The sequence below is a fragment of the Lutra lutra genome, chromosome 18 (assembly GCF_902655055.1).
Source record: "Lutra lutra chromosome 18, mLutLut1.2, whole genome shotgun sequence".
Lineage (NCBI taxonomy): Eukaryota > Metazoa > Chordata > Mammalia > Carnivora > Mustelidae > Lutra > Lutra lutra.
Genome location: NC_062295.1, coordinates 99,238 through 121,915, shown reverse-complemented (window position 1 = coordinate 121,915; position 22,678 = coordinate 99,238). Strand labels below are relative to the sequence as shown.

The window sequence follows — 22,678 nt, the reverse complement described above, 5'->3', positions numbered from 1 at the left end:
TTTTTGTTTTACCTTTTTTTTTTTTTTAAAGATTTTATTTATTTATTTGACAGAGATCACAAGTAGGCAGAGAGGCAGGCCGAAAGAGGGGAGGAAGCAGGCTCCCCGCTGAGCAGAGGGCCCGATGTGGGGTTCGATCCCAGGACCCTGAGATCATGACCTGAGCCGAAGGCGGAGGCTTCAACCCACGGAGCCACCCAGGCACCCCGTCTTTTACTTTCTTACTACGGTGAAGTCTGTGCTTTCTGCTCTACGCGAAGAGGACCGGCCCAGCCCTGCAGGTGCGTGGGTCCCCCCTACTTGCAGCCCCGCGCATGCCCCTCCGACGCTTGCAGCCCCGCGCATGCGCTCGGCTTTCCGGGAGCCCGCCCCTCTCCCCCGCGCGCGCACAGACCGCCTGCGCCTGCGCCTGCGCCCACGGCCCCTCCCGCGCGCAGGCGCGTTCTGCGCTGGTGCTTGGCCCTGCCGCGGACGTCCTGCGAAGTTGGCGGGACGTGGGTGGTGGTTCGTGGGTTTGCAAGTTCCGGGGGTCGCGTCAGCCCGGCTCCCGGCGCCGCAGGGTTCTACGGCCTCAGGCGCGTCCTCGTCAGGCCCGTTCAGCCCCGCCCTGGGCGCGTCGTCCCCCGGGCCTCCCGCCCTCCGGCCCATCCTCCTCAGGTTGTGCCCCTGCCGGCCCGGGCGCGTCCCCCTCCCCCAGTCCCCCTCCCGGTCCCCAGCGTCCCCGCCTCCAGCGTCAGCCCCCCCCCGTCTCCCCCCCGTCCCCCATCGTCCCCGTCCCCCCCCCCCGGTCCCCCAGCGCCCCGGTCCCCCACCGTCCCGTTCAATCCCCCCCCCGTCACCGTTCCCCCCCCGTCTCCCCCCCCGTCACTGACCCTCCCCCACCCCGGTTCCCCGCCGTCCCGTCCCCTCACCGTCGCCCCCCCGTCCTCCACCGTCACTGTCCCTCCCCCCCGCCCCCCGCCGCCCCCGCCCCGCCCCCAGCGCCCCCCCCCCGGGTCCCCCAGGGTCCCAGTACCTCCCCCGTCCCCCAGCGTCCCGGTCCCCCACCGTCACTGACCCTCCCCCATCCCGGTTCCCCGCCATCCCGTTCCTTCACCGTCCCCCACTGTCACTGTCCCGTCCTCCGCGTCCCCCGCCGCCGCCTGCCCCGCCCCGCCCCCAGCGCCCCCCGCCCCGGGTCCCCAGCACCATGGGCGACAACACCAGCCCCATCAGCGTGATTCTGGTGAGCTCGGGCAGCAGAGGCAATAAGCTGCTGTTCAGGTACCCCTTCCAGAGAAGCCAGGAGCACCCGGCGTCCCAGACAAGTAAGTGAGCGCCGGGGGGGCCTGCCCGCCCGCGCCCGGACGCACGTCCGTGACTTGCGTGTCCCCGAGGATGGAGGCGCCGCCTGCCGCGTCCCGAGCGAGCGGTCGAGCGGTCGGGGAGTACCCGGAGTCAGAGAAAATCCGCTCGGAATTCCGCGGCGCCCCTCCGTCGGCGCCCGCCCTGCCTCCTCCAGCCTCGCAAGAACGCGCTCTGGCCCCGCGTGAACGTACTGAGCTTGAAAGACGGACCCAACTGCAGGCTCAGGGCAGGTGCTCTTCGAGCCCCTCCCACCAGGTCTCCTTCACCCCGCGGGGGTGACCGCATGCCCCTCTGGGCCGCGCCGCTCCCGCTCCCGCACAGCCGTGTGTCCCGGCGGTTCCCCCACACCGTGCATCGCCCTGCAGGCGCCCCTTTCCGTGGAGCCCCCTTCCCTGGAGCACCCTCGCTCCCGAGCGCCCCCAAGAACATACCCTCTCCCTGGGGATGGAAGCTTAGGGTACATACAGTGTTTCACTCTCCCGAATGTACTCACGGATACTTTGTTTCAAAAACGCTTTTACATTGGTCAGCATGGTACACGGTCTTAAAGGTGCAAAGGGGTATAGATGACAGGAGTGTCCTTGCCCGCCATGGAACCCCAGCCCCTGGGCTCCCCGTCTGTGGGCAGCTGCTGTTACCATGTCCCTGTGCCGCTTCCCAGAACCTTCCGTGTTCCTTCCGTGCACACCTTTTCTTTCCTTTTTTAAATTACATGGTTTTTAAGATTTTAAAAAAAATTTATTTGACAGATCACAAGTAGGCAGAGAAGCAAGCAGAGAGAGAGGAGGAAGCAGGCTCCCTGCTGAGCAGAAAGCCCAATGTGGGGCTCTATCCCAGGACCCTGGGATCATGACCTGAGCTGAAGGCAGAGGCTTTAACCCACTGAGCCACCCAGGCGCCCTTATGTGCTTTTTAAAAGGTTTTATTTTAGTAATTGCTACACCCCATGTGGGGCTTGAACTCAGGACCCTGAGGTCCAGAGTCCCATGCTCTTCTGACTGAGCCAGGTGCACCCAGGTGGTTTCTTTTCTAAGCAGAAGTGAGTGCACTACACACTCCGTTTTGCCCTGTTGTTTCCGTATTCACTTTACATCTTGGGTATAGATTTGGGATCATGATCAGAATCGTGGGATGAACGCGCTGTGATTGATTTGTTTAGTCCTCGGGCATTTCAGTTGCTTCCAAACTTCGGCAATACAGACAGTGTGAGTGTCTTTTCTGTATACAGGATCATTTCTCAGAATGTAGGATCAGCTCCCTGAAGTGGGGAGCTTGGATCTAGGAGATAATGAACATACTTATTTTTAGTAAGTCAGATTTCTCTATCTTTGTTAATGAGATGGGTGAAAAGTTGTATCTGAAAGTGGTTTGCTGGGTTTTGTGTTTTATTTTTTTATTTTTTTTGAAGATTGTATTTTATTTTATTCATGTGAGACAGAGTGACAGGCAGAGGCAGAGGGAGAAACAGGCTCCCTGCTCAGGTAGTCTGATGTGAGACTCGATCCCAGGACGCTGGAATCATGACTGGAGCCGAAGGCAGACATTTGACGGACAGCCATGCAGGCTCCCCAAGGGTTTTGTGTTTTAGAGAGCATGGGTGAGCGAGTGCGCATGGAGTGGGGGTACGGGGAAGGGGGCAGAGAGAGATAATCCCAGGCAGGCTCCGTGCTCAGCGCAGAGCCCAATGTGGGGCTCGATCTCATGACCCTGAGAGCATGACCCCGGCTAAAATCAAGAGTTGGACGTTTAACGGATTGAGCCCCCCAGGTGTCCCGATAGTGGTTTTGAGGCTCGTTTGTCTTATGACTGAGAGTGCACATGTTTTCCTCCTTTCAGAGCCATTTGGGTTTCCTTTTTAGCATACAGCTTACTCTTCACCTTTCCCTAATTTCATCTTGGGTTGAGTTTTCCCTATAGATCTGAAAGGGCTCTTCATATATTTAGGGTAAAAATGGGCCTTTGTTACAAAGCCGTATGTTTTTAGTTTGCCTCTGTGTAGTTCTAGCTGCATAGAGTTTTGATTTTATGGAGTCAAGTTTTCATTCTGTCTTTTGTGGTTTCTGAGTTTTGTTCAACATAGAAAGGCCTTTTGCTCTCCAAGATTATTAACAAAAAGAAATGAGACTCCTGAGTTTTCCTTTCTCATATTTATTAGCTTTTATTTTTTTATTTTTTATTTTATTTTTTTTTCAAATACTTTATTTATTTGACAGAGAGAGGGAGATCACAAGTAGGCAGAGAGAGAGGGGGAAGCAGCCTCCCCCCGATCAGAGAACCTGATGTGGGGCTCGATCCCAGGACCCTGAGATCATGACTTGAGCTGAAGGTAGAGGCTTAACCCGCTGAGCCACCCAGGCGCCACCAGCTTTTATTTTTTTTTTAAGTGTTTCTCTTGGTGTAAGTGGAGGCTCCTGGTAGGAGTGGGTGTCTTCTGCACACTTTGCCAAGAGTTTGCGCATGTCCGGGAGCCCTGTGGAGCAGGTGCAGCGATGGTGAGGGCGGACGTGGGACTCTGGGGCGCCACGGCTGCAGACCGGTTGGTTCAGGAGCGGCCATAATTTTCTCTTCCCTCCCTGGTTGGTTCCGCTGCCGTTATCACATAGTAAGTTTCATGTTTCTTTGACTTTATTTTTGACCTTTCTTATTTCTCCCAGTGAGGTGCGTTCCACATGGATGAACTGTTGTGACTTTACACTGTTACACTTTCAGATGGGACTAGTCACTTACCACGTCTCTTCTTCAGCGTTATCCAGGCTGTTCGTGCCTCCTGTTCCCTTGGAACGTCACTAGTACTGAATGTATTGGGTCCTACTCCCAAACTGTTGATGGCGTCATGGGGGTCAGGTTAAATGGATGGGTTAGCGGGGAAGAAACGGCGTCTGCGCTGCTACTCAGGGCATGGCATGTCTTCTTTTCGTTTGTATTTCCCTTGCTAGCATCGCTGGTTTCCTCACAAACCTCTTGCCTGGGATGAGCTTCTTACATTCATCCCAAGGTTTTTAAGCTCTATTACTCTGGTAAGGTATGTGGAGGTTATTGGCACATGGACATTTAAAAATTCTTTCTTTTGCCCATGTGTTTTCCGACCCAGCTGTCATCATACACTGAGAGGGTTCGTGTGTGTGCACGTGTGTTATCCTTTTTTTTTTTTAAACTAAATATAGTAGCAAAAACATTTGCTATTATCGTAACTTTTTGGAAAGTACAACTTTTTAAAAAATATTTATTTATTTATTTGTTGGGGTGCCTGGGTGGCTCAGTTGGTTAAGCCTTTGCCTTTGGTCATGATCCTGGGGTCCCAGGATCGAGGCCCGTGGCTGTGGTGCTCCCTGCTCAGTGGAGATCCTGCTTCTCCCTCTCCCACTGCCCCTCCCCCTGCTTGTGTGCTTTTTCTTGCTCACTCTCTCTTTTTTTTTTTTTTTAAAGATTTTATTTATTTGACAGACAGAGATCACAAGTAGGCAGAGAGGCAGGCAGAGAGAGAGGAAGAGAGGCAGGTGGTGGGGGCAGGAAGCAGGCTCCCTGCTGCTCACTCTTTCAAATAAATAAATAAAGTCTTTAAAAAGATTATTTGGGGGCACCTGGGTGGCTCAGTGGGTTAAGCCTCTGCCTTCAACTCGGGCTCTCTGCTCCGTGGGAAGCCTGCTTCCCCATCTCTCTGCCTACCTGCTTACGTGTGACCTCTCTGTCAAATAAATAAATAAAATCTTAAAAAAAAAAATAAAAAGATTATTTGAGGAGTCCTGGGTGGCTCAGTGGGTCAAAGCCTCTGCCTTTGGCTCAGGTCGTGATCTCAGGGTCCTGGGATCGAGCCCTGTATCGGGCTCTCTGCTCAGCGGGGAACCTGTGTCCCCCAACCCCGCCTGCCTCTCTGCCTACTTATGATCTCTGTGAAGTAAATAAATAAAATCTTTAAAAAAAATTTGTTATGGAGAAAAATATATAACATAAAATTTGCCATTTTAACGTTTACATTTCAGTAACATGAGTTACATTCACCATAATCACTTGGCTGTGTTCTGCAGCTGTGCCCCCTATGTAGGTCCAGAATTTTCATCACCCCAAACTGAAATCTGTAACCATTCAGCAATCACCCCGTTTCCCCTGTTCTCAGCCTCTGGTAACCTCTAGTCTGCTTTGTGTGTCTGAGCTTGCCCACTGAGGTGTTTTCTGTAAGTGTCGTGTTTGTCCTTTTGTGTCTGGTTTCCTCCACCCAGCACAGTTGTCGCCTGTGTCAGACTCCATTCCTCCTCAGGGCCCCAGTGTGCGTCTGCCGCACTTTAGAAGACGTCTCGTCTAACGCACCCCCCATCCTCGGGTCGGTGGTGGGGCCCGTGTGCTCAGCCCTCTCCCCTTTGTGCCCTCGCTCAGATAAGCCTCGCAGCAGATACGCCGTCACCAGCACTGGAGACCATGCAGACGACCAGGATGGGGATTCCAGGTGAGCGCCGGGCGGGCACTCGTGATGGGGCTAGGCCTGCCCCAGGCCTGGGAGGGCCCCACCTCCCGCTGACCCAGTAGTTTTCTGCCTCCGGAAGCCTGGTGCCCTTTTTCCTGTTTGGTGGGTGTTTGAGGTTGTGCAGAGCTGGGGATTGTGTTGCCAGGGTCTGACCTGTGGCCCAGCGTGGCCCCGTGTTCCAACCGGGGATCTGGCTAGTTGGCGAGGCCGGAGAGCACATTCGTCTTCTGTGAGAGGAACAGGGAGAAAAGCACACCCGACTCCTCCTCAGTCGAGTGCCCAGAGGTCACCGGGAGGTGCCCGGGTGCCGCAAGCCTGTTCAGTGGGGATGGGGGCCGAGAGCCGGGCCTCATGTGACCCTTGCTGTCTTAGGGCACAGGTGAGAGGCAGGTCTGGTTCCTTCCTGTGTGTACTCCCACTGCTTTTTCTGGGATGAGCTGTCAGGGGGGCGGACATCAGACGTGACTACGTCTACCGTATGTTTGTTTTAAAGCCCAGGGAATGGTAACACAGGCCCAGCTGACGGAGGGAGGATGGTAAACCGGCCGTCCTGGGCGCCTGTAAACGTAGCTGGGACCTGAGTGAGGTGAAGGACTCCGCCTACACTGTCCTGTGGCAGGAGAGCTGCGGCCCCCGCCGGGCATCTGCTGTGGGGTGAGCCCGTGTGGTCTCCCTGAGTCCTCTCGAGCAGGCTCCGTACCTGCCGTGGTGTCATGCAGTTCCACAGTGTGCCTTTATCCTTTCTCGTGAGGGTCGTGGGGCCTTGGCCGCGACCAGTGACCGTCTCTGAGGGCAGCAAGCTTTGAAGGAGAGACCAGCGGGGTGGGGAGGGCGTGTGGGGAGCTGTTGGACATGCGTGGCTGGTTCCGCTCAATGGAGAAGCTGTGGTCCCCTTGTCCTCTGAGGTCAGCCACTTGGAACAGGCTCTTAGAAGAGTTTTGCCCCTGCCCACGGGGCGCCTGCACCTTGTCCTCCACCTGGGGCGCAGATGGCTGTCCACCTGCCCGCGTGCTCTAGCTGTGCAGATGGGAGGCTCAGGCTGCGGAAGGTGCAGAAAGTGCTCTGGGTTTCCGAGGAGGCTGTCAGCACCTGACTCCTGCAGGTGACTCACAGGCTTATCGTGGCAGACTAAGAGGAGGTTTTTAGGGAATTATTTCAGTATTTAGCATAAAGAAGAGGAGGAACCTTGGGAAGGGAGCAAGGCATCCTGGGTCTCTCGGGGTATCACAGGTAATGCTGTTCGCCAAAAGAGCTGGTTCTCTGTACTGTCTCTTTCATTGAATTGAAGAATCCCTTCCTTTGGGAATTGGAGCACAGTATGGCCTCTGCGCGTGCCACTCCCACCCACTCCTGTTGTCAAAGATACAGGTTAATACCTCTGAGTGCCCAGCTTTATGTCGTCACGTCGGCCTGACGAGCCTCCGGTGCGGGGGGCAGCCGTGGGGTGGCTCAGACACCTTCCTGGGGTACTCAGGGTTCTCCTCGATGGTCTTCTCCAAGGGGCTTTTCTTCTGTTCCCACTTGTGTTGCCAGACTGAAGCCACGTTAACAGGCCACCCGTGCGGCTTCTGAGTGTGGCGACGGAGGTGCGCTGCCCGAGAGAAGTGAGGGGGCGGGGCTGTGCTACCCACTGTTAAGTCACCATTGAAACAGAAATGAAACTGGTGAAATCCGTTCCTCCTTCGCACCAGCCGCATTTCAGGTGCTCGGGGTTGGGGCGCGGGTGACGACTGGCTGCTGTCCCAAGTGGCTCAGATCTGCAGTGTCTCCACCGCTGTAGAAGGTCCTGTGTTACAACATGGGCTTGAAATTCAGATGTAAAGTTGTAGCAGTCCTGTTGGATGAGTGCTGGGCACCAGGCGGCTCGTACTCCTTTTTTTCTTTCTTTATTTTTTAAAGATTTTATTTGTTTCAGAGAGAGTGAGCGGGACATAGAGCATGAGCAGGCGCTGAGGGAGAGGGAGAAGCAGGCTCCCTGCTGAGCCGGGAGCCCAACGTGGGGCTCAGTCCCAGGACCCTGGGATCATGACTTATCCCTGACTGAGCCCCCCAGGTGCCCCTGGGAAGGTCATGCTTACGCATCTACCCACTGGCAGGGGCGCAGACCGTCAGGAGAGGTCCTGGAGAAGGCCTGGCCTCAGTCAAAAAGGCTGTCGTTGGCGCCATCCCGCCCAGCGTGGAGTGTTCTGGGCACTCTCACAGAGAAGCCAGTAGCTTGAAGAAGAGCCGACTTCATTTCAAAACACTCAGAAATCGTTTTACTTTAGATAGAAACCAGACGACTTCAGAGGTTTTTGTCCACACCTTTAAGTTCTCGGTTAGCATTATGGGGTGCTGGAATCAGGGGGCCCTACTGCCCTCCTCAGGCCTGACCACCTTTCTGTAAGCCGTGGGTCCAGCTTTTGGGCACATTCACGCCCTCAGCTAGCCCAGAACCTTGGGCAGGCGTGCCAGAGTGCAAACAGGCACACAGCTAGTCCTCTCCACCAGGTGCACAGGGCTCCACCAGGCCTCTCTTGACAGCTTTGCTTCTGCTAGTGTGCATGTACACGTGTGTTAGAAAGGTAGCCCTTGGGGTGCTTGGAGGTCAGTCCGTGAAGCCTCTGCCTTCGGCTCGGGCCAGGGTCCTGGGATCAAGCTCTACATTGAGCTCCCTGCTCAGTGGGGAGTCTGTTTCTCCCTCTCCTGGTGTCCCTGCTTGTGTTCCCTCTCTCTCTGTTAAATAAATAGACATGAAAGGAAGGAGGTTCCCCTGTTTCCTAGAGCTGAGGTTGATGCAGAGAATGTGGGTAAACAGTGTTGTCCCTGGGCTTGGGGATCCCCGCCCCTTTCCTGGCCCAGCCAGTAAGTCTGCACGGGGGCCTGCCTGCCCGCGGCGTGCTGGGACATGTACAGGCCCGGGTTCCGGCTGGGACTCTCATTTTGAACCTACAGTATATGGTCTTGGGCATGTTCCTTCTTCCATGAGCCTCCGTTTCGCTGTCTTAAGACACCTGAGGGTGGCAAGGCCCCTCTGCCTCCCCCTCCCAGGTCTGGGGATCATGGGAACATGTGTGTCTTGGTGAGAGTGCTTGTTGGCGGCCCTGGCTCCCTTAGAGGGCAGACGCAAGTTCATGTAACATGCCAGGGGCATTTGACGTGTCCCCACCATAGCTGGGCATGGGAAGGAGCACCGCTGGTTCTTGGAAACCCCACACGCTCTTCCCTTTGGGAAGTGAGGGATTTCGCTGGGACCTGTTTGGTGGTAGAGGACAGAAGTTGTAGGAGCTGCACTGGTGCTCCTAGGGTGCTTCTGGGTGATCTTGGGAAGGTCCACAAAACATCTTATCCCCTTCATACTGTGTGCATGGATGAGCTGATGTTTGGGAGCTGTTGAAGAAGGGGCTCTTGGCTGTGTGTGTCTCTCACATGGGTCTGTGGCGCATATTTCTTGGTGAGAGCTGTGCAGAGCCGCAGGCCCAGCGGGGCAGCCCGGTGGGCCTGGTATGGGGTCGTGGTAGGCTCTCATCCCTCCGGGGCTGTCTCCACGCAGGGGCCTGGCCTACTCTCTGTCCCGTGAACACTGGAAAGCAGCATGTCCTAGAACACAGTCCTCTGCAGAGTGATGTACTCTCTAGAAGACCGAAGTCGGGTGGTGCACAGGTGTCACAGGCCACGTCCAGATTGGCCGCAGCCTCCTCGAGGCCGACGGTCCTGTGCTGAGCAGGGGCTCAGTGAGCGCGGATGGGCAGGCAGCGCCGTGTCGCGGGTTGAGGCCGCCATAGTCAGTGGCATTCACCAGTTCTCACAGGCTTTTCCGTACGGGGATCTCGGGGTCCGACTGAGACGGTTTTGTCAGAAAGATTAAAATGCTTGCGCCTGGGTGTGCCGCTGACACGATTGGCGCTGGGCTCTGACCCCGGGCTTCCCGTCTTGCTCTCGCTCCTGAGAACTGGCTCTCCATTGTGCCCAGCTCTGTTTCCGTGTGGGATTCGGAGCTCTTGTGAGACAACCGTGGTAAGTCTTCAACTGGGCGAGTGTCTGTCTTCTTTCTTGTCCGGTAAGTCGCTTAGCCTTGCCCTTGGCAGTTAATGCTGTGGTGGCCCTTCTGCTAGACTTTTAACACTGTTTTAATAAAACAGCCTTGTAACTATTCATGAATTTTAAAATCAGTGTGTTTGTTTGGTCTTGATGGTCCTGTTCCCATTCCAGCGAGCCATGTCCTCCAACCGATGAGCGATTGGTTGCAGGGTAAGACCGACGCTTCTCCACAACCTTTCTGTCTTGATTCCTGCTGCCTTCTCTTCTTGTAATTGTGCTTAAATCCTGATTGCCCTCAGTGTTGAAGAATGACTAACGAGGCACACAGGCTCTGGCTCGGACCTCACTGCCCGGTCCCCACGAGTGCCCAGGCTCCCCACGGCCCCTGCCCTTTCTCCACCTGGAGTTACTCAGCTATCCCCCACTCCCTGGGAGGCCAAGGCAAGGCTGGCTGCTGCCAGGGAGACTTCTGGGACCAGGCGTGCACGCAGACCTCCCCTCCTACAGGCAGGCACCAGTGGCCTCAGGAAGGTGGTAGGCAGGCATGAACAGGGCTCCCTGTCTCCCGAGTCAGCGTCCCCCTAGAGAGACCCTTGGTCATTGCCTCTGGCTTGCATTTCTTTTCTTTTCTTTTTTTAAAGATTTTATTTATTTATTTGACAGAGAGAGATCACAAGCAGGCAGAGAGGCAAGCAGAGAGAGAGGAGGAAGCAGGCTCCCTGCTGAGCAGAGAGCCCGATGTGGGGCTCGATCCCAGGACCCTGAGATCAGGACCCGAGCCAAAGGCAGATGCCCAACCCACTGAGCCACCCAGGCGCCCTCTGGTTTGCATTTCTCAGCTGAGTTCTAGAACGCCTCTCCCAAGAGCCAGGTGTTAATGTGACACCCAGACTTGGAGGCTGCTGTGTGGGGCATTCGCCTTTGGAGGCGGAAATATTCCTGTGGAGCTCATGTGCCACTTCTCCGGGAGGGCGCGGATTGCGCGGGACCCTCTGTGCCCCTGATGGGGCACCCCCGGGTGCTGGAGGTGCATGCAGCATCTGTGAGCCCCTCCCAGAGAAACAGTGGGGGCAGAGTGGAGTTCCCTTCCATTGCTGCCTCTTCCTCCTTTGTTTTCTGGCCAAGCGATAGGAAAAGCCCGTTCCTGAGTGTCCCAGCAGGAATGGGAGGGCTTGCCTGTTTCCGGCGGGGCTGGTTCGTCTCAAGTGCTTTTATTTCTGTTTTAGATCTTGAAGTTCTTCCAGGGATATTAGTTTTGTAATGGCTGTTTCATTGTGTTGCAACACACTTACCAGGGCTTTCATCTTCACAACATGGGAAAAGGATTTTTTAGAAACAAGTATTTTCACTCGTTTTAACTTTGCTGTTCATGTCAGTTACGTCCCCTTCCCCCAAGTCTCATGGTGGGACTCTGTGACTCTGTGCGTTAGGTCAGCAGATGCAGTATGTGAGGTGTAAGCCACTCGGTTGTTTTTTTCTTTTTTTTAATCATAAGTGTGTAATATTAGGGACCGTGAGTGGATTTCTGTGTGGGTCAGACTGACTTATATGGGCAGAGCAGCCACACACCACCCAGGCCACCCCAGAGAACCAGTTAGGGTCGTGTGGCTTTTAACTTCAGCAGCACATGGCTCTCAAGTTGGCCCCCTCTGTTGTGTCCTTTCTGGACCTAGAGTGGGGAGTGCTTTTTATTTGGGTCTTGGAAGGGTACCTCTTGGATCTAGATATTTATAATATTTATTTATGAACTGGGCCACCTCTGTTTACCTCTGAATCTCAGGGCGCATTTCACAGCCGGACTCAGGTTCCGGGACCCGTGGCTAAAGGCCAGGGCTGGGGCCCCTCTGTGGCTCTCCATGACGGAGCAGAGGTTGTTAGTGGAGATTTTTGGATATCACAAGAAAATGTGAACCTCTGGGATGGTAGGAAGTTGTTTTTCTGTCCGTCATCTCTGTGTCCCTCGTATCGCTGGGTGGCAGAGTGCAGGGGTAGTGTTTGTTTAGATAGGGGTGGAATGTTGGCAGAAGTGCTTAGTAGGGCTTTATCAGCGGGAGCCCTCCCTCAGCCTCACCGTGTCCCTCCAGTAGGAGGTGCCGGGCAGGGTGAGCCATTCAGAGTTTTTGAAGAAAGCACATCACGATTCCTAAGACTCTGCAAGCTTCCATCTCTGGCTTATTCACTCCAGAGAATGGTGTTCCTGGGAAGGAGTGACCCACACTGGGCAGCCAAGGGCTGCAGCTGTGGGTCTCGAGTTCCTCAGAACGTCTCTGACAACACTGGTCTCGGAAGGTCCAACTGCATTCCTGACTGTGCAGGAGGCAGGGCAGCCCGTTTTGGCCAAAACCCTGATCAGGGGCTCCTAGAGGACCACTTGGCCCTGGGGGAAGGCTAGAGGCCAGCATGACCAGCCCCCCTTGGCCGTGCGGGGCTCGCCTGCTGCGTAGGGGAGAGGCTTGGAGAGAGCCCATTGCTGCCTGTCTTGCCTTTGTCCATGTGCTGGTTGACCTCAGTGAGGCTCTCGTTCCAGGCTGGTTCCAAGTTACGTCTCTAGTGAGACACTGAGCCCTGCCGAGGGCGAGGAACCCAGAGCCATGGCCCCTTCTAAACCACGTAACGTCAAGGTCATTTGCTGCCTCAGAGTTGGACGAAGCCGCAGTCTGCGGTAGACCTTCCCTTCGGAGTGGTGGGGGTCCGTTGCCGCCTTCCCTGCAGAGTGAGCTCCTTTAGAAGAGAAGCTCTGGAGGGGCCCCGATTCCCTGCGGCTCCTCCGTGAAGGCCTGGGACACACCCTGGCCATCTGTCCCCACTGGCCTCCTCAGGACTATCGGGGCCTCCTTGCCCAGGGGCAGAGCGTGGCTGTGGAGCCGCCCTTCCCCACACAGTGGGCCCTTCTAGCCCGATGTTAGATGTGCTTTTCCCAGGTGGAGAAATGAGCACAGGAGTCGTCTCCCTTCTGGCTCCTGACCAGACATGGGGCCTCGGAGTTTCTAGAGTGGAGGCCCCTGTGGCCTGGGCTCTGAGATGAGGGTCTGCGCTGCACCCCTAGCCTCTCCTCCCTGCAGTGACGCTCGCTTATCTGGGTCCCCTGGGCAGGAAGAAACAGGGTTGCCCGTGGGGAGACAGGTGTACAGTTGTGTCTCGACAGGCGTGAGCTCGACAGTGGTACCGAGGCGGTAGCCAGATGGACTGTCCCACCACAGCGTTCCTCCTTCCCACGGCGCCCAGCCGGTGCGTCCCCACCTTCGTTTCCCGTCACCAGCTCTGCATATCTTGCACTTCTTCAAGGTTTCTCCCCTAGTAAGAGCTGGAAGGTTGAGATGCTCAGTGTAGGGGGACGCCCGGGCAGCCTTGCCGTGAGGAAGGTCAGTGAGTGATGTCCTTTACACACCTGGGGTGGAGGGTGCAGCCCGGCAAACCCGGGCCAGTCAGGCCAGCCGTCCCCATGCGCCTGTGCCCCTCGGCGAGCGGCTCCCTGGGGCAGTGCCAGCTGTAGCTGCTGTCCTCCCTTGAAAAGCAAACTGCAGTGCGTCCTCTCTCCTGAGTTCCGTAGAGCATGCCAAGAAATGACAGCATGTGCCTTCGTTCTATGCTTCTCATGCCTTTTACCTCGTAATCCTGGGATTTATGTCCCCGGTCATGGGGGCCGCTTCCGAAGGGCGACTGATGGCAGCTTCCAGGTCGGCAGTGGCGGTAGAGCGCTGCACGCACGAAGTGGCCGTGTCCCGAGACCCTTCCCCTCGGAGGGCAGGGGGGGCCTGGTACCGTGGCACGTTGTGTCCTGATTTCCACTCTGCCCTTGTGTTATTTTAAGGTTTTCGGATGTCATTCTGGCAACAATTTTGGCAACCAAGTCTGAAATGTGTGGCCAGAAATTTGAACTGAAGATTGATAACGTGCGGTTTGTTGGGCACCCGACACTGCTGCAGCATGCTCTGGGGCAGGTACGATCCCCCCAGGCAGGTGGGGGCCCCCCCCCCCGGGCAGGTGGGGCCCTCCCCGGGCAGGTGGGGCTCTCCCCGGGCAGGTACGGCCCCCCTGGGCAGGTGGGGCTCTCCCCGGGCAGGCACGGCCTGTCCTGGCTCCAGGGCCCTCAGGGAGCTGTGGCTCACACTGGTGAAGGCAGCCATCGCATCATGCCGAGTCCCTGACCCCGTGCGCGCGCGTGTGTGTGTGTGTTCAGTGAGCTGCGTATCCCCATAGGCCTGCCACGGTTTTTGCTCTTTGCATCCTGGGTTCTCCTGACTGTCACCTTCCCCTTTATATCTAGGACGTCCATCTCTGAAGTGCTGCAAGTCTTTTTTCTTATTAGTTAAATGACATCATAGCAAATAGGATGATTAATTCAGTTCTTAGTGTTGCGCTAGACTTCTGGGATGAATGAAGTGTTACGGTACTGAGGGGTTTTAACAAGATCGAGGGCACTATTACCCAAGGGAATTTGACACCAGAACCTGCTAGTCAGTCCTTTGCACACAGAATCAGGGCTTTGATAAGCTGGGGTAAGATTCAGCTCTATTTATAGGATCCAGAAGCTGCAGTCCTCAAGTCTTTTCCATGATTTTGCCTGTGGAAGGAGCTTCTGAAGGGGTTGGATGTTCCAGGACGGCAGTCCATGGCTGGGTGCACCAGGTCCCACTGGTGACACCTTCCTCTTTACCAGGCCCCTGTAGACAGGCCTCAGTCCCCACTGCTGACCTGCGGGTGGCAGGGGGAGATGGGACATCCTCCCAGGAGTCACAGCCTACCAAACCAGGGATGGTGACGGTCCTGGTTAGTTGGCCCAGGGAGATGTGGCCACCACCCCCGACCCCCCACCCCTGGACACACTCCTGTGCCCTCTGCTGGCAGCGTGTGTGACCGTGGCTGGATGCCAGGTAGCGTGGTCCCGGCTGGCTCTGAGCATTACCCTGTCTCTCCATCGTCTCTCCATCATCCCTAGTGGTTGCCCAGCCTGGCGGAGACAGAGGACAGTGGAGACAGCAGTGGGGGAGGGAGGGTCTGGGCAGAGAGTATCCCGTGTGCTCGAGCCTCTCCCCATCAAGCTCCCTTCCGTTGCCTGCAGTCATCTTGTCCCTTGGGGCCATGGCATCGACCCTCCCGCTGTTGTCTCAGCGGCGTTTCCATCGGTCTGTGCTGCCCATGCTTGCCCATGAGGAGGCGGTGGCCACGTCTCAGAGACCCTAGGGCTGTTTTTTTCTGGGTGGGCTACCCTCTGGAGCCTTTTCCTGTGCCTACACAGAGTTTCTTGGGACGTGGTGGCCCTCGCTCATTAGATTGTATTTCTTTTCCAGGTTTCAAAAACAGACCCATCTCCGAAGAGGGAAGCCCCCACGATGATTCTCTTTAATGTGGTGTTTGCGCTGAGGGTGAGTAGCACACGGACGGCTGGAGAGCACTGGCAGCTCGAGGGCGGCGAGCAGGGCCCCGGGGCGGGGGAGCAGGGCCTGGGGACGGGCGCAGCTGTTCACCTCCGGTGACGGCGTCATTGGCTCAGAGCTCAGGCTGCGGGGCTGGCCCAGCAGCTGCCAGGCCCCTCCTGGGGTCCTGCGGGAGTTTACCCTTCCTGTGTTTTCTCAGTAAAATGCACATTGTATTTACTGTCTTAACCATTTTACAGTGTACGGTTTGGTGGTATCCAGGAACAACATTATGTAACTCACCACTGTTAGTTCCAGGACAGTTTCATTACCCCAAAAGGAGACCATGTACTCCTTATTTTCCCTCCTCTCCCAGCCCCTGGAAACCACCGGTGTGCCTTCTGTCTGTGGGCTTACCCGTTCTGCATTTGCGTAGAGACTGGATCCTACACTGTGTGGCCTTCGGCGTCTGTCTGCCTCCACGTGGCTCATGCACATGGTAACGTGCCTGCCCCTCTCGTGGCGGCAGCGTGTTCCGTGTGCGTGGAGCTCAGTGGGCGCGTCTGTCTGTAGATGCAGTCGCAGATGCGCTGTCTCTGCGTGCCGGCCGTTGGGAACGACGTGTGTGTGTCACTGCACTAGGGCCCGTGCTGTGACGGACATTTCTGTCCAGGTGTTTGCGTAGACGCCCGGTTTTCTTTCCCTTGGGCACACACACCCCGGAGTGGCATTGCCGTGCCGTGTTGGGGATGGGCGGGACAGCTGCCCACGGTGGCCCACCGTCTGCCTCCTCCGCACGGGCACTTGTGGTTCTCCGTGTTGTGTTTAATCCATACACCTCGGAGTTTCTCGGTTAAGTTCCCAGACTGCCTGAAGTTGGGTTAGAGGAAGTTTCTCTTCAGAGAAGCTGTCGGGATCTGAGGGACCCACAGGAACATGAAAAGTGTCCCCGGGAAAGCCTCACTGTGTTCCGAAAGGACTGGGAGTTGCCCAGGAAGTCTGTCTGGTGGCTGTCCTGTGACGGGACCCCTCTGAGCTGCCCCACTGCCGGTTCGTACGACAGCAGTCCGTGTTCTTTCTGGCGGGCACGTGTGGCCCGCGCGCTGGCTTCACAGAAGCGTCCCAGACCAGGTGACTGGGTCTCGGTGACACGGAGCAGCGTGCGCTCTGCCGCCCCTCAGAGTGGCCGAAATGACATGTAGCTCAGGGGACACCTGTAAAACGGGGAATCGTTCACGTCTCGAGGTGCTTTTCTCTGGAGAGGAAACCACATTCACTGTGAGCGGCTCGAAACCACAGTGACACCAGGGCAGAGCCCCTTGGAGTGGGGCTCAGTCTTTAAAACTGGCCCGCGCTGCTGCGTTGAGACAGAGTGGTGGGTTAGCAGGGGCTGTCCCGGGCTTGCTGTTCCACGTGGAGACCTTTACTTTGTCATTTTGGCCTTTGCACAGTGTGAATAATGTCAGGTATGACTGACAAAATTACATACTGCACACGTCCACCAAGAGAACTCCAGTAAGTAAGAAACAAAACCCCCAAATCACGATGAATGCTGTCGGCCTGTGAGCCCCGACAGTCCCTGCGGGATGGGCAGTGAGAAGCAGCCATGGGTCTGCCCTGCAGGCAGGCCCTGGTCTCAGCGGGACAGTGTCGGGGAGCAGACTGGGTGCCACCCCTGGACACTGCAGTCCGGAAAAGAAGCGGATTCTGGAGCTGCGAGCAGACTTACAATAACGGCGAGGCCGGAAGCCTCGGGCATCCAGTAGTGGGGGCTGATGAGACGAGGGGAGTCATCACACTGGTGCAGCGTGTGGCTGGCGGGGTGAGGCGTGGGGGCCCGGCCTGAGCCTGGAGGAGGACGGGTGGATCGCTGCGCCGGGAAGCAACGCAGTACAGGACCTCACACAGCAGAGGCCGTGACGTTGAAGAGCGGGAGGAATTTTAAATGGTGTAAAGCATTGGTATTTTTAAGGTAGAGAGTTATTTTCTCCTTTTTAATAGTCATGAAAACATATATATATACTTTTCTACTTTGAAGAGTTTGTGTTTTTTTTTAAAGATTTGTATTTATTTATTTATTTGACAGATCACAAGTAGGCAGAGAGGCAGGCAGAGAGAGAGGAGGAAGCAGGCTCCCTGCTGAGCAGAGAGCCCAATGCGGGGCTTGATCCCAGGACCCTGAGATCATGACCTGAGTCGAAGGCAGAGGCTTAACCCACTGAGCCACCCAGACGCCCTACTTTGAAGAGTTTTAAACAAACCACCCACTAGTGACAGTAATAGTCTGACCAGCCTTGTACACCCGTCTCTGAGGTCCCCTGGCCGTCACTGGCCCACCCCGGCTTCTCCCCTGCCCTGTTGCTCAGGTGTTTTGGGCAAGCCCCGCAGCTCATGTCTGTTCAGTTCTCCGTACTGTGGGTGGCTTCTCTATCAGCTGTGAATGTTGGTGTTATACCATGGTACCTTTTCACCCCTGATAAAGTTCGCCGTGATTTGGTATCAGCTAGTGCCTGGTGGCCATAGTTTTGGCTGCTGGCGTGTCTGGATGGACAGGCCAGGATGAAAACCTCGCCCTCATGAGTGTGTGGGCTGTGTCTGTGGGTCTCTGCCGGTCTAGGACCCTCCTCCCCCTCTGGCCCGTTGGTGGTCCATGTTGGGGTCCATCTCATCGTGCTTGCTCTGTGTGTGTGTGTTGCCTGCAAATTTGAAGGCCTTATCCTGTTTCAGTGCACTTTTTGGGAGCGAGAAAGTCTCACAGGCGATACCCTAAATTTCCTGCTGTTTCACATCACCTGCGGGGCAAATGAGGCGTTTCTGAGTTTCCCCGCAGGGCCGGCATGTCCTCTGTGGTCCCTCTGTCCCTGTGGCCATAGCGAGCCTTGGGCTCTGCAGGCACCTGTGTCTGTGGTGTCTGGCCTGTGAAGCCAGGCAGGACACCCCAGGGCATCCCATGAGGGCGGGCCAGCGGGCCTCGCCTGGGTGCGCACCCCCGCTGCATGCCTGGGAATGTGGACATCGTGGGCTCCGGCGTCTGACTTAAAACGCCGTGGTGGCCCGCCGGTGGGACCTGGAGCGTAGGGTCAGGCTCTTCCGTGTGACTTGGTGGCTCAGGAGGGGGATAGCCAGGTGCATGGGAGCTTCCTTCCCTGTTTGCTGTCGGGCCGGGACCGCCTGTGCAGACTCCTCTGCAAGTGTTTTGTCGGAAAGCTGCAGCACGTGCTTCTGACCGAGGCCCTGTGGTTCCAGCGCCTCCTGGGGGCGTTGCTGGGGGCCATGCTGGAGGAGCAGGACTGCTGCTGGGTGCTGGGCATGGCGTGAGGGCAGTGTTTAGTCCTGTCCCCCACACCGGTGCAGATTCTGTCTGTGAGCGAGACATCTGCTGGGAGCTCAGAAAATCTCTCCAAGTCCGGGTGATGAAGGTGTTTACCCTGTTTGGTGCAGGGTTTGGTCCAAAAGGCTGGCTGTGGACACCTCGCTGGGGGGGCCCTGCCTGCCAGATAAACAGGAGGGGAGGCACCCCAGGGTTTAATCAGCGGTACCAGCATCCCTCTCCCTTCTCCCACCTCCGCCCCTGGGATGACTCAGCAGCCCTCGCAGCCGGCCTCCTGAACCACTGAGTCACGGCTCGCTGGCTATCTGCTCCGAGTGCCTCTTCAGACACCGTCCAGCCGCCTGCCCCACCCTGGCCCGGGCGGGTGTGGCTGCCTGGCCTCGCTGCCCGTCTGATAGGTTCTGGAGCTGGCGCAGGGGTGCCAAGGGCCTGCTGGCTTCGGTTAGCCATGTTTCTGCTGGGAAGAGCCTCTTCCCCTGAGGACAGTGTGTCCAGCAGATGGGGGGCCTGGAGCTTCTGTGTCCCGAGCTCCGTGTCCCTGTTGTAGTGGGTCTGTGTGGTTGAGTTCTCAGGAGGCCTGGTCCTGCCCACCAGTGGTGGCTGCACATGGGTGACCCCAAGCACTCTAGGGTTTGTGCCCTGCAGGGGCTCTGTCGGGCTAACTACTGTGGGAGGTGCCACTGTGGAGATCTCGTCGGGAGCCTGGGGTCCCACGGTGGGTGGGTGGTGGGATCTGTGCCTTCCGCTGCCCCGGCCCCCGGCGGGCTGCCCTGGGCCCGCCTGCATGGCCCTGCTGTGGTGCCCTGCCGTGCCTCTGCTGGTGGCAAATGCTGGGGGCCCCATGGAGCCGTCTCCGTGTTGCCTCCCTGGCAGCCGTTCCCCAGCCAGGATGCTGCTCACAGTGGTGTTGCTGTGACGGACCCCAGAGGGGACACAGGCCCGGGGACAGCAGTGGCCCCTGGAGAGGACCGTGTGGACAAGGAGTCGAGCAGGTTCCTTCACGCCCTGTGGCCGGTGCGCCCGGTGTGCCCCTGAGTGCACGTGCCGCCTCCGAGCCCCCGCCCTCCCCCGCAGGCCAACGCGGACCCGTCAGTCATCAACTGCCTGCACACGCTGTCCCGGCGCATCGCCACTGTGCTGCAGCACGAGGAGCGCCGCTGCCAGTACCTCACGCGGGAGGCCAAGCTGATCCTGGCGCTGCAGGACGAGGTGTCCACCGTGGCCGACGGTGAGTGCCACGGCGTGTTGACGTGCACGGGCCCACACGCAGGCACCGGGGGCTCCTGTGATGTCTGCAGGTCGTCCCCGGCGCTTGGGAGGGTGCCCCACAGGACATGGCTGCACAGCAGCCCTGAACTGACCCTGGAAGTGGATTTCCTGGCCTGATCCGCACCCCCCAGCGCCTGGTGGCCGGTGCACACACCGGGGACTTGCCCAGGGGCCAGTGGGAACGCGGGGCTGGCGAAGTGGGCGCTTTCCAGTTCTCGGCTTCCTGCGAGCTGAGGGAGGACCTGACGGAGTCGCCAGCTGACCAGTTACTGGCTGCTGCGTGGACTTGGGCATCCCCAAACCACCTGTAAGCACGGGAACACCGCCTGCCACCCCCACACCCCCAACTGCAGCCGAAGGAGGCCAGACGCGGGTCTGAGGGTGAGCCCAGTCTGGCCACGGCTGGACGTCAGAGTAGCGGTTGGCGGACGTGAGCTGGCCTGCTCGGGTGCATTGTCAGTGAGGACTTGCTTTTTCCCTTGACAGCTGTCAGAATGTGTAAGTATGTTTTGGCCAGTTGTGTACTGATTAATAACAATCCACAAGTTTTGTTTAAAAAAATTCTCTTTAGAATCTGTGACTTTATCGGAAGAAATTTTTTTAAGATTTCATTTATTTGAGAGAGAGAGAGAGCAAAAGCAGGGGGAGCAGCAGAGGCAGAGGGAGAGGCAGGCTCCCCACTGAGCGGGGAGTCCAATGTGGGACTCCTTCCCAGGACCCGGGATCTGACCCAAGCCCCCAGGAGGCCCTACCACAAGAAATGTTTAAAAATTCAATTAACTACATATTTTAAGGTATTAATGATAAAGGACTAAGGAAAGACTTTTTTTTAAGGTTTTATTTATTTGGCAGAGAGAGACCGCGAGAGAGGGAGCACAAGCAGGGGGAGTGGGAGAGGGAGAAGCAGGCTTCCCACCGGGCGGGGAGCCCGATGCGGGGCTCGATGCCAGGACCCCGGGATCATGACCTGAGCCAAAGGCAGATGCTTAACGACTGAGCTCCCCGGATGCCCCTAATGAAAGACTTTGGATCCTAAAAATAAATGGCCCTGGTGTGAGCGAGTGGGATGAGGCCTGGAAGCAACGGCTCTGCAGGTGGAGGGTGTCTCTGGGGTCTGTGCTCTGGGGCCACCGGTGAACTCGCTGCGGGGCCAGGGGCCCCAGTGCCGAAATCTAACACATAACCCATCTAAAGGCCGTTGAACAAATCAGCCAAAGTCTCGTCTTCATTCAAATGGGTGCATAGATTTTATAAAATACAGTGCGGGGTTCCCTGATGTTTGTTTCAAAATGACTTGAAATTGGGGCGCCTGGGTGACTCAGTCAGTTAGCATCTGCCTTTGGCTCAGGGCATGGTCTCAGGGTTCTGGGATCGAGCCCCACATCGGGCCCCCTGCTCAGCAGGACGCCTGCTTCCTCCTCTCGCTCAGCTTGTGTTCTGTCTCTCACTCACTCTGTCAAATAAGTACATAAAACTGTACAAAAATAAATTAAAAGAGAAAACCGAGTTCAAATTTATTTTCAGTTAAACTTTAAGATTTACTTATTTGAGAGAGAGCACGTGAGTGTGGGGGGTGAGGGGCAGAGGGAGAGCGAGAATCTTGAGCAGACGCCCCACGCAGTGTGGGGCTCGATCTCACGACCCCCAGATCATGATCTGAGCCAAAACTAAGAGTCAGGTTTTGGACCCACTGAGCCACCCAGGTGCCCAGTTAACCTTGTCCTTAGGGTATTTTCCGTTCTAGCCTCACGTGTTTCCTGGCCTCGGAGGCTCTCAACTCTCTGTGTTCTGATCGTTGCAGCGAGTGACGGTCCTCAGTCCCCGTTTCATCATATCCTGCCCAAGTGCAAGCTGGCCAGGGACCTCAAGGAGGCTTACGACAGGTGAGGCGGGCGGGGGTGTGCCGGGGCACCTGCCGTGGGCTCTGCCGTTGTGCCACTGTGTTGGGGGCAGGCGCGGACTGGGAGTGCCGGCCCCCAGCCCCCGGACTGAACCTGAAGTCACCGTGTCACGGTGCCAGGTTTGGGGTCTGCCTCCTGAGGTGGGTGTCATGTCATCACTTTGCTGAGGAGGAGGCTGAGGCTCCGAGGGCGCCCCGGACGCCCCCGTGGGACTTGGGGGCTGCATGCAGGAAGGCGCAGGTGTTGCAGACACAGCAGAGCCTCACGCTTCTTCCCGTAGTATTGGTGTCCGCAGCCAAGAACTTTTTTTCACAGCGTGTCCACTGGTTCCCGACCCTGGGTCTGCAGTGCGGCTGGGAGGTGGGGGGCGGGGGTGGGGGCACAGGGGATGGGCCCCTGCACGCTGTGCCTGCCGCCCTGCCCCAGGACTGTTGGTTCCTGAGGAGTTGTTGCCCGGACAGTGGTGCGGGCTGCTCTGGGCCTCGTCCTTGCACACCGCCCCGTGCCCGCCCCTGGCCTTCTCGGGCCTTCATCCCATCGGTGGGCCCCACGCTCCCCACTGGAGGTGGGCTGGGCCTAAGAGCTGTGGCTGCCTATAGGACAAGTCGTCCAAGCCCAGAAAGGGTGGCTTCTCGACCCTTTTTTGCATTAGTCGTTTTCCTGATTTCATCAACCGTACACACTCGTTATCAATATTTAGGAAATCTAGAAAAGTGTTGAGAAAACAAAGCCCATCTCTAGTCTCATACCAGGGATTATTGTTAGGAGCATTTGGGAAATTTCCATTCTTTTTGCTGTTTTAACGGAAGCTTTTGAAAAGGTCACGCATCCCTCAGACCTGGAAATCAGAGTGTTGCGTTTGCTCCCCGCTGTCCCTGCACCAGGCTCCGTCTGGCCCCGGTGGCAGGTGCGTCTCAGCCCTGGGCCACGTGCCAGCTGCCCAGGCGGGCTTGAGGCCACGCAGGCGAGCACTGGCCACCTCTGCCCCTTCACG

The 22,678-nt window shown here is 57.0% G+C and overlaps 1 protein-coding gene and 1 long non-coding RNA gene across 9 annotated transcripts in view; one reads left to right on the top strand and one right to left on the bottom strand.

Annotated features, from left to right (window-relative positions):
• The first annotated feature begins 433 nt into the window (after window positions 1-433).
• Window positions 434-22,678, top strand: part of NPRL3 (NPR3 like, GATOR1 complex subunit) — a 37,740-nt gene continuing 15,495 nt past the window's right edge. Inside the window, exons 1-8 of one of the 8 annotated variants that reach the window (XM_047714203.1) lie at window positions 906-973; window positions 1,146-1,307; window positions 5,719-5,788; window positions 9,998-10,036; window positions 13,638-13,767; window positions 15,118-15,192; window positions 19,589-19,742; window positions 21,585-21,666. In XM_047714203.1, coding sequence (XP_047570159.1) covers window positions 1,190-1,307; window positions 5,719-5,788; window positions 9,998-10,036; window positions 13,638-13,767; window positions 15,118-15,192; window positions 19,589-19,742; window positions 21,585-21,666 — 668 coding nt within the window. In that variant the 5' untranslated portion in view covers window positions 906-973; window positions 1,146-1,189. The other 7 variants (XM_047714204.1, XM_047714207.1, XM_047714206.1 and 4 more) reach the window with 7 other exon arrangements.
• LOC125090937 (uncharacterized) overlaps window positions 15,823-22,678 on the bottom strand; it is a 21,494-nt gene continuing 14,638 nt past the window's right edge. Inside the window, exon 3 of the long non-coding RNA XR_007124524.1 lies at window positions 15,823-15,833. This is a non-coding gene — a long non-coding RNA (uncharacterized LOC125090937). The remainder of the gene's footprint in view (window positions 15,834-22,678) is intronic.